This window comes from Merops nubicus, unplaced genomic scaffold (assembly GCF_000691845.1).
Source record: "Merops nubicus isolate BGI_N331 unplaced genomic scaffold, ASM69184v1 scaffold5391, whole genome shotgun sequence".
NCBI classification, from domain to species: Eukaryota; Metazoa; Chordata; class Aves; order Coraciiformes; family Meropidae; genus Merops; species Merops nubicus.
In genome coordinates this window covers 1-10,399 of record NW_008586087.1, presented here as the reverse complement: position 1 = coordinate 10,399, position 10,399 = coordinate 1, and the positions used below count along the sequence as shown (strand labels likewise).

At 38.7% G+C, this 10,399-nt stretch overlaps 1 protein-coding gene across 1 annotated transcript; it reads right to left on the bottom strand.

Annotated features, from left to right (window-relative positions):
• Positions 1-2,499: 2,499 nt before the first annotated feature.
• On the bottom strand, positions 2,500-7,906 carry LOC103780835 (phosphoribosyltransferase domain-containing protein 1-like). The gene is made up of 4 exons (XM_008948527.1): positions 7,879-7,906; positions 6,925-7,048; positions 4,914-5,097; positions 2,500-2,578 (listed from the first exon to the last, which is right to left on the bottom strand). The coding sequence occupies exons 1-4, from the start codon at positions 7,904-7,906 to the stop codon at positions 2,558-2,560; spliced, it is 357 nt and encodes a 118-aa protein (XP_008946775.1). The 3' UTR covers positions 2,500-2,557.
• Between the last annotated feature and the right edge of the window lie 2,493 nt (positions 7,907-10,399).

Sequence of the window (10,399 nt, the reverse complement as noted above, 5' to 3'; positions counted from 1 at the left end):
ATTTCTGAAATATGTATTTTCTAACTCTCACTTTGATGCTTTACTTTGCCTGCTGTACTAGAAGCTTGTAAAGCCACCATGCAGCCTCTAATCAAATCCCCACTTAAACAATCCCCTTATTTTGAGCTCATTTAAATACACAAAATTAAAAAGAGAACAAGTATCTCATATCACCTGTAAGTCTACAAGAAACAGCATTCTCCAAACTCCATATATCTATGGAAGAAAACTATGCACTTATCTTCCAGTCATAATACTAAAAATAATTATTAAATTGAAAAGAAATGTTCTCATTGATTAATAAGTCTGAGTTATAACAATGTTATCAACTGGTTCTTTGTAACTCGGATATTTCATGATTTACTGATATAAACTTTGTTTACAATTCAGCCTTATTTTTTCTTTATTGATTACACCTTAGCCTGTTAGTTTCTGTCTACATGTGTAAACTCCTTGACTTTCTCTACTGTATCATTTAACATTTTAGTGGAAAAAAAACCAAACCAAAACAACCTAAAGAAACAGAAAAACACAGTTTCCTTTTCTGAAGTAAATAAAAACATGCTTTCAGACAAGGCTGCACCGTCAGTTTCAGTTGCAGGAATTCTACTAGTCTAAGAATTAGTACTGCTGTCTGTAGAATAAAAACAGTATAACTACATCATTTTTAGGTAATTGTTTCCTAAGTTGGATTCCACTTTGCCTCCTCCAAAAATAATAATCAAATGTGTATTGGGTCTAGCTGAGATGACTTTCCCATTTGCAGCCCTCCTGATACAGTGCTTTTGTGTTGGGAGTTAGAAGGGTGTTGATAGCACCCTTCACACACAGCACCAAGGCTCTTTCTAACATTCCCCCCTCAGTGGGATGGGGGGCAGGAGCTTGGGGGGAACATAACCAGAACAGCTGGCCCAAACTGACCAAAGGGATATTCCATACCTCTTCTGATAAACACTTGCCCAACTAAAAAGGATATTACCATCAACAGGCAAAGCAGCAGTCAAAGTCCTCCCTTCACTCTTAAATCTTATACCAGCAACCCAACATGCCAGACCACTGGATGAATGAATAAGCCAACACATTCACTCACAGCACAGATACACAGAAGGGGGTGAGCTGACTCCTGAACCATGCCATGGGAGATGGAAGGACCCAGGTGATCAGTCCAATCACACAGTAACTGCCTGGAGAGAGACTCATCATCTTGCCCTGCCATCCTGTGAGCTCTGCTTGCTATGAAGAGTCACAGAGCCCTTTCAGTAGCCAGAATCCACACACAGCAAACACACACACTACATTAACAGATCTCACAAGCTAACTGCAAGCAGTCAGTTCTTATAGAGGTGGCTTCTTGCCCTGCCTCGAAGTTAATGTGGAAGGTGGGGGCGCCTGGTGGTGATCTCCTCATCAGTTCCCACCCAAGGCTGGCCAGACCCTAGGTGAAAACCAGTCAGGAGGGTCTTTCTTGTCTGGTTGTGGACATCATCCATATGCCAACTCTCATTCAAGGCTGTGGGTTTAACCCAAGGACTTCAATACCATATGATGCTAGCTCAGCTATAAAGCTAGTACAAAGGAAAGGAAGGGGGGAGCTACTCCTTGGTCCTCTGGAGCAACCACTGCATGCTTTGGTGCCCTGCTTCCCAGGAAGGGTCCAGACATCACCTGCTGATGGGAAGTGGAGAATAAATCTTTGGTTTTTTTTCCTTCACTTCTGCATGCAGCATTGCTTGGCTTTTGCTTTCTAATTAAAATGCCTTTGTTTTTACCCAGAAGGGGTTTTGTCTCCATCTTATTTTCCTTTCCCCTTTTGCTCTGCAGGGGAGGGAGAGGAAAGGGTGATGGAGTGGCTTGACGGGCACCTCTTGCTCTTGCCAGGGTTAACCCAACACAAAATGTTATTTTTGCACATTACCTGTATATATACTACATTCATTAATCTGACATGACAATTTGAGACAACAAAACAAGACACTACTTGTAAAACACAGACAAGTTTCACATTAAAATGCCCAGGTTTAGGCACGTATGTCAATACTTTGCAAACCAGGTAAAACCACCCTGATTATGGAAGTACAAGCAGCCTCTCATCCCATTAACTTCCAAGGAATCTATACATACCAGGCTTTATTTAAAAAAAAAAAAAAGTAAATTCATTTGTATGAAGAAGTCTAAAAAAGCACTTACATACCCAACTTTCAGCTGCTTAATGTAAAAGCAGATATTAACATACTAATTAAGAGTCTAAATTCTGGAATATGATGACAGGTTTAAAAAACAAAGAGCCATGCAAAGCTGTTCATATTTGAAACCTCCTTTTCCTGTAATCACGTCCATGTGCCAGACATCAAAGTACAACATTTTCCACTGATACTCTGCAGTTCAGACGTACTTTCACTGGTGCCACAGCCTGGCTTTGTCACAATCCGAGCCCATTTTTGCTACATGATTAAACCAAGAAATACCACTTTAAGTTGCAACCTTTAAAAATCAACTAACCTTTCAGTACTGAAGTTGGAACAAGAAAATTCAAAAATCCCATGACTTTGAGCTGAAATTACTTGTTGAATTTAAACAGCTGGAGGGGGAAGGGAGACATATCTGAAGGAAGTGTATTGAGGGCAGCAGGACTCCCCTTAGGAGAGAAACAGAACAGTTAGTGAAAGGAAACAGGATTAATAATGTGAGAACAGTGTCTACAAAATAAAAAGGGGATAAAAAGAGAAAGCAGTAATAAGTCTTAAAAGAAAGTGGAACAGAAAAAGCAAAGAAAAGCAAAGGAGTAGAACTGGTGATGCTCCAAGGCTTTTTGTAGAGTCTTACCTCTAAACCTGTAATTATTTGCCTCTGATTAAAGTGTAAAACACTGTGAGAGGTATGTTATTACAGAATAAACTGACATGGGAGATTTGGGAGTCTCATATAAGGCTGGCATAAAGAGTCACTCAAACTGGGAACAGTGAGATCCTCACGTGTTCTGACGACAGCTATTTTGACAAGGGGACATTAAAACCCGCAGTTGGATGGGACACAACAGTAACCCCAGACACAAAGGATGGCAAGTAGTGTTTTTATATACAATACTGGTGTTTTAGTCAGCATTACATTTCTGCCTATCTCATGTGATCAATCTACCCATATTAATGGCATTTCAAATTTATGCTGGAGTGTCATTCAGCTTCTCAAGACCAGGCAGATATCAAGCACTGTTTCAAGCACTAAGTGAAGCACCATTCTAAATACATGACACCTGTTTGGAAGCACTTATAAGAAAAAAATCATTTATTTTCTAAAAACTAAGATGCAAGCACTATTTCTAAGGAAAGTGCTACCTTCCTGGTAAAGCACAAGGTTAAGATCCAAAATATGCACATCCACTAAATGCTAGGATCGTCTAGGACTTACTTTTCATAATTGCATCCTTGTACAAAAAAAATTGTGTTGGTATTTCAGCTTGCCATAACATGCTTTCATTTTATTTCCTAAGCACTGATGTGAAGATTTCCACACTTTTGCAGTATACGTCTCCTGCTGCTCATCGGTTATGGGTTAGCATGGCTAGTAAGAGTCAGCTTGTCACCACGGGAAGAAATGTTAGAACCAGGGTATCTTTATACTGGGTAAGAGATAACCCAACAGGAAAAGCGTGTGCATGACCTATATGGCAGCTGCAAAGTGAAAACCGGTTTAAGTAATTCCACTATTCGCAATGCAGAAGTATTGAAGTGCTATCATTACTGCACTAAAAACGTTATTCTAATAATTTCCATGTGCCTTTATGTAAGACAAACATTATATTTTACTTGATTATTAGCTATGTAATACTCCTAAATAGCTAGAAATTATACAATGTTAGTATTGCACATGTCCCTCATAGACATGACTTATTTTTGAAAAAGAAGTCCGAGGACCAAGTCCTAACCAAATGGCTACAAAAGGCTCTCACCCACTTCTTTTCTATGATGGGAGAAACTCCAACTGGATTTGTGAAAGATAGGAAAAGTTTATGGTCACTAGGGTCAGAGCAAAATGCCAACAAACCAACCTCTGTTTGTGGAAAGGATGTAGAGTTATTGTGGGAAACATTTGAATCAGCAAGTTGCATTTGTGCTGAGACAGAAACTGTATTATCACTCCATTTATTTAGTGTACTTCCCCAGACATTTCTAGGACAACTTACTTCTAGAAATGCTCCCTTACTGTGCACTGTGCACTGTAAGGTGGAATATGAATGTATAGCTCATGTAACTGGCAATTGTAATCAAACATTTTTTAAAAAGGCCATTCATCTCACCATCATTGCCTCACTGAAAGGAATCATTATTGCATAATTTCCTTTGAAGATAACAGGAAGTCTTGATCATTACTTCAACACTGGATTTGGTTCAATGGTTTATTTCATTTTCTTATAAAAAACTCTAATTATCTAGTGGTATGTTTTGCTACTATGTAAACTGCATGTTATGATGAAAGCATTTAATTTACTTAGCATTAAACATTTAGAATATGACACAGATTTAGCATCTTGCAGTTATGCCAAACTATGTGGAGATGGGGGTGGAAAATGAAGTAACATGAAATAAGCTTGACAGAACTGTTGAGGACATTGAGAGCAAGCAACATGCCAACTTTTTACATGACAGAAACTTGAACAATTTTCTGCCCAAAAGTGAAGACAGACTAAACAAAAAAATACAGTTTCAGGATGCTTCATATCCTCATTCATACTGTCCATAAAGTATAAAGGGGCCTGAACAAATACTCTGAAAGAAAACCTCATAATTTTTTCAAACAAAAATACTTTTCACACTGTTTTCCTTATAATTGGAGGGGAGAGAGATTCCCATTTACAGAAGTCCACTGTTTATTATGAACATACAGCCAGAATCTACACAAATAAATTCTTGACTTACGTGATAACTTTTCAGTCTAACAAAATCAACTTTCATGGAGATGAATCTTTCTGAATTTCTGCTGAGATTTTTAATGTGCTCCACAAGGTCAGCACAGAACTTGTAGCCACCTTTGAGGACACAGAGAACCACAATATCATTGTCTCCAATGTCTTGCATAATGTCTTTGGCCAATCGTTCTGTCCTGGGACAAAAAAAATTAAGGATAGAATAATATTAGATAGCAGACTGTCTATGTTGATTGTGCACTTTCCACGTGGTTAGGAAGAAACCCTACAGAGGGGTATACAGCTTGACAGACAGTCTAAGCGTCTTGACTTGACTGGGTTTGGATCAAGCTCACAGTAGGCTTGGATGCAAGATGCCGATCATGGGAATCAAACTGGTTGACCTTAAATGCATGCATTTAAGAGCACTTACAGAAAAGGGAATATCTCAGCATATGTTGAATTCGTAAGCTTGTCAGCAGCTCTGGGGTAAAGAATGCAAATTATCCTTCAGTTTTACCCCACAGGAAACAGCAATATAAAATATTCCTGTAAAATCCCCTAATGTGTTAGGTCAGCTACTATGTAAGAGAAAATAAATTAAGTTAAAGATAGGGAATTACTATAAATATTTCTCACTGATAGGCTTATAGGCTTATAAAGAAATATAGCATCCACCAAAATTTTATTAAAAGTGTAATTATCATTAATTCTTACAGCAAAAAAGAAGACAACAAAGAGCTTAAGTGACTTGTTCATGGTCACACATCCATGGTTATGCTCCAATGAACGAAAGCTGCAGAGTTCCCATATCTGTGCCTTCTCTTTGATGATTGTGCATTGCAAACACAGTCTGGCAGATGATTGAACCCAAAAGATACACATTTCTGCCAAACAACAGAATACACGTTTTCATGATAAAAATAAACATGAACACTTATCTTAAATCACTTTGCTTTCTAAAGAACAAGGCAGATGGCATTTCTAGACCTCAAATAGGGTACCAGGCCACTTCTAGATGTAAAGGAGGTATCAGCAGAAACCGAACAATGTTCTTTGATGTTTTGAGGAAAATCAGCTCAGTGCATTATTTTCTGTAAATGTTTTCACTGGAAAGTTTTTTGATAGCTCTCTGAATTAGATTAGTAGTTTCAATGACAGGGGTCTTTGTGACAGGATGCAATTTATTAAATAATCCCATAATTTATCCCACGTCTTTCATGACTACATTTTTCTTATGTTCAAAACTACCATTTCCATTTTGTACCATTTTCCTAAAATTTTTAACAGCTTGTCAAAATAGTAAGTGAGCATGAACTACCACAAATACCAAAGCACCATCCAATGCCCACACTGAGGGCACACAGGAACTGCTACAAGGTAAGGAATGAAGGATGATCAAGCTTTCCCACACCACCCTTCAGACCTAGTATCAGCACCAAACCAGCCCATGACACACTTTTTGGTTGTGCTGAATGGTGGAAGTCAACAGTGTAGTCAGGCACCATCAGGTTAATCAGCATTAATGATCTACACTAGGGAGCTGCCAAAGTCATAGAATCATAATAATTGTATGTAGTTTTTTCTCCTTTTTGTATTAAAAACACAGAATGGTTAGAGTGCAAGTGCGACACTCAAGTGTAACTACATAAGAAGCTTTATACTTGCTTTATATTTTCACCTTCAGTTCAGCTTTCTTGTAATTTACATTCCAATGCCAGTTCCACTGTATGATCACATTCTCCTTTCAGTGGGACCCCTGTCTTATTCAATGGCCAAATCAGAAATTGGGTGAAAGAAATCAGAGAGTGAGTTGCAAAGGCAACTACAAGTCTAGCATTCCTAACCATCAAGCATTAATTTACTTTCCAAATTAAATAAATAAAAATATTTTGATAATTGCTAACACAATATTTTAGGAAAAAGGTTACATACACATCTTCTTCAGTGGAAGACAGGCTTTATAAAAAAGAATAATACTACTGACCCAAAGATTTATTTAATAACATTCAAACTACACATACCTGTCAACAATAATGCCGTGAGGTATGAGCACATATTCCAGATCTCCATAGTAGTGCTGAGGATAAGTGAATAAATCCAGGCTGTATCCTGGCCAATTGTCTGAAATCTGCAGACCAAATTGTACTGTTAAGAATACTTCATGATGTTTGACAGTATGTAACTGATATAAAACCAGTGCTCTAGTACACTCTGTTGGCCAAATTAATCATATGCCATACTCTCTTCCAGTTATAAATTACAATTTTATTTACTATTAATTATTTTGCTTCTCAGTCAAAGCGCTACAGTTTTTTACCCAGAGTATGTGGGAAATTTCACCTGAAATTACCAACCACTAAATAGAATGAGAACATATTTAATACAAAACCAGTGGCAAGACTAAGTTTCTTACTACTTTCAAAAGGGGAGAACAAACTACGTGGCTCATGGACGGTATCTGGACAAGTCAGTGAAGACTGTTCTTGCCAAAGGTGAAGTTCTTAATTTAGATAAATCATCAAAGATGAATGATTACAAAATGTTCACATCTCACCTCGCTATCAATTAGTCTGTAAATCCACGCTTTTACAGAAAAAGTATTTCACAGTTTTAATATGTTAGTTTCATAAGGACCGGTACACAGCTCTTAGGAGATCTCACAACATACAATGGCAGAAGCGACTAAGTAGGGCACAGATCAGCCACCAGGCAAAGGCTTCAGAAAGCTACGAAGGTGCAGAGTCATCAGCACAGGAACTGAACAAACTTCAAACCAACAATTTTTACAATTCCTTATGAAAGGTTCACAAGGTATTTTACAATCATTAGAAAGCTTTGCTTCAATATTGGTTGGGGAAGGGACACCTAATAGTACTTTTTTAGAATCACATTCTTCAAGTTACATGTTTTCTCTCTTCTTTCTACAGCTTGGCCACATGAGCCTTGAATAGAAAGATAAATGGTGAGAAACTTACCTTTGCAAAGTGCATGTCTTAGTGGCATTTCTGCTGAATATTGCCTTTAAAGGACCACTGCTAAAACTAACCTCTGCTGCATGTACTAGCAATGAACTACGTATACAAAAATATCTAAGCTGACACAACACTTTTAATGTTGAGCTCTTCCTCCACATCCAGTCTGATGAGACAATGCTCTGCCTCATGAATTTTTGATAGGTTAGGATTTTTTTACATATTCTATTCATTGATACCTAAAGACACCTGGACTGTTGTGCTTTCTTAACTCTGCCCAACAATTTCTGTAGGAAAATAATGGGTTTTGGTAACTACTGCTGAACATTTGCCCCTAAAGAGCATGGCTTGATCACTGGAATCAAGGAAAGCTTTTCCCCTCAGAACTACACAAAACTCAGAACAAAACTCAGAACTACACAAAAGAAAAAAGTTACTTATTTTTGGTTCCTCATTTCCATAGAAACAGGACATTATAAATATCATCCTTGCCGAGGTTTGTCAGTAAAGGCAAATCTTGCTCCAAAAACATTGCTGCAGAAGGCCTGGGAAGCCTATTTTCCCATCCATGTTCGCAGAACATAGGGCCGTCTGACACTTTTAAAACATTTTGTAGCAATGAACTGTCTGGCATAGTTTTGCTCAAACGCATTTTAACAGAAAATGAAACAATGTCAGATAGTACTTTAAATTGCCTAAGCCCTGTAAACACTCAGTAAGATGCCTCGTCACTATTGCTTACTTATGCATTCTCCTCAAATCACAGGGTTTTAGTGTCCTGCAGAAGATGAAACTAAATGCATGGAACCTGCTTCAGAATCCATACAAACCAGGGGCTTTTCTTAGGTTACAATAAGCCCTTTAACAAACAGGATCAGGGTGAAATTTTTATTCTTCTATCCATACTTCTGGTTCTCTTGAATAAAAGAACATTAATTGCATTACTTTGTAATAATACAGAAGTTCTCATTTACAGGCGCTCACTGACATTTGACAAATAAGATTAAATTCACACACACTAATTAACTATTTTTCTAACATAATAAGCCTATTTCATATTCTTCTTTCTTTTAAACAGGCACTTCCCAACAATAAAGCTTAGAAACTCTCATTTACCCTAAAGCTATTCACACCATTATGCTATAGGACAATTTTCAAGTACCTGTAAATTTTTATGAGTATTCTGCTTCTGAATTAAAAACAAAACAAAACAAAACAAAACTGTGATTATCCTCAGTTTAACAGCTAAGCATCAAAAAAAATATCTGCCCCATATTAAACTTGACTTCTATTTACTTCCGGCTTTAGCCCTTAAAAATATGAAGGAAATATTTATTGTTTTTTCAATAAAAGGACAGTATTCACCTGGATAAATACATATACTAAACATATTGGTACATGAATGTGTAAAAAAAAAAAAAAAAAAAAAGTCCTAGAGTGAAAGAAAGAGCTATTTTTAAAATTCAGGCTTGGCATGTCCAAGCAGCCTAGCAGAAATTCTTCAGTATGTCTTAAAAAAGTTGATGTGAATGTATACAAAAAGGAACAAAAATACATGGCAATACCCAAAAGCGTTCCCTTGAGGCATGAGAGAAGCTGGAGACATGTAATTCCAATGCCTTTGCAAGAACATTGGTAGCTTTGTTCCCTGGCAAAGTGGGGTACGTGTCAGGTTTGAGCACAGTACTCGCTGCAAAGCAGCAACGATCTGGATTCTGCTTTGGCAGAATAATAAGAGAGCAAGCATCAAGCAAAGTCCAGCTCTTGTGAACTTCTATCATAGCATGTTTGCCTTACTTTTAGTTGATTTTTTTGGAGGAGCACTTGCACACATCTGTGTGTATCAAGCAGAAAAAATGAAATCAGTAGAGCACAGCACAGTCACAAGCATTCGTCTCCTTTGCAGTATCCTCACGCTGCTTTGGCACTAAACACAGTCACCCACTTCAACAGTGTCATTTACTGAACAGGTGCCAGGAGAGGTGGTTGATGCGTGGTGGTTTCAGACACAGCTCAAACACAGAGCGACAGGTTTGGAAGGGTGATGGAGAGAATGCTGACATGGATGGGGTGTAACCACCACCCTCACAGAGCGCCCAGCTCTGGGCCACGACCTCGGTGCCTGTTCTGCAACTTAGTTATAAATCCCAATGCCACAACAGAATAAGAACAGGCCCAAGGTGGTGGCAGTATTTGCCTCACAGGAGTATCTAGTTTGTCCCTCAGAACACGGCGTGCATCCGTTCATTTCTGCACAATGGATTCAGGCCCACAGGTATGCCAAGCAGGCTGCCAAAGTTGTGGCTTTCCCCACCACATAAGGGCAGCCTAGCAGCGCGCTTTTACAGCGCTCCCGGAGCTGCAAAGGCCTCTGAGCACTGCGCTGGGATCCCTGGGGATCCCGCTCTCCATCACTCCGGCAGCCCGTTGGAACGCACAGCCCCGGCCCAGGCCCCGGCCCGGGATAACTCGGGACCGCAGCGCCACGGAAGGCACCTAAAGCTCGCTGATGCCTGGGGAGCCG

Bases quoted from the DNA above. Each gene is read 5' to 3' on its own strand.
- LOC103780835 (XM_008948527.1), bottom strand. From the start codon at position 7,906: ATGCCACTAAGACATGCACTTTGCAAAG. The intron at 7,049-7,878 runs GTAAGTTTCTCA...TATTCTTAACAG, and splicing joins AAGACATGCACTTTGCAAAG to TACAATTTGGTCTGCAGATT. The intron at 2,579-4,913 runs GTAAGTCAAGAA...TTCCCCCTCCAG, and splicing joins TTAGACTGAAAAGTTATCAC to CTGTTTAAATTCAACAAGTA.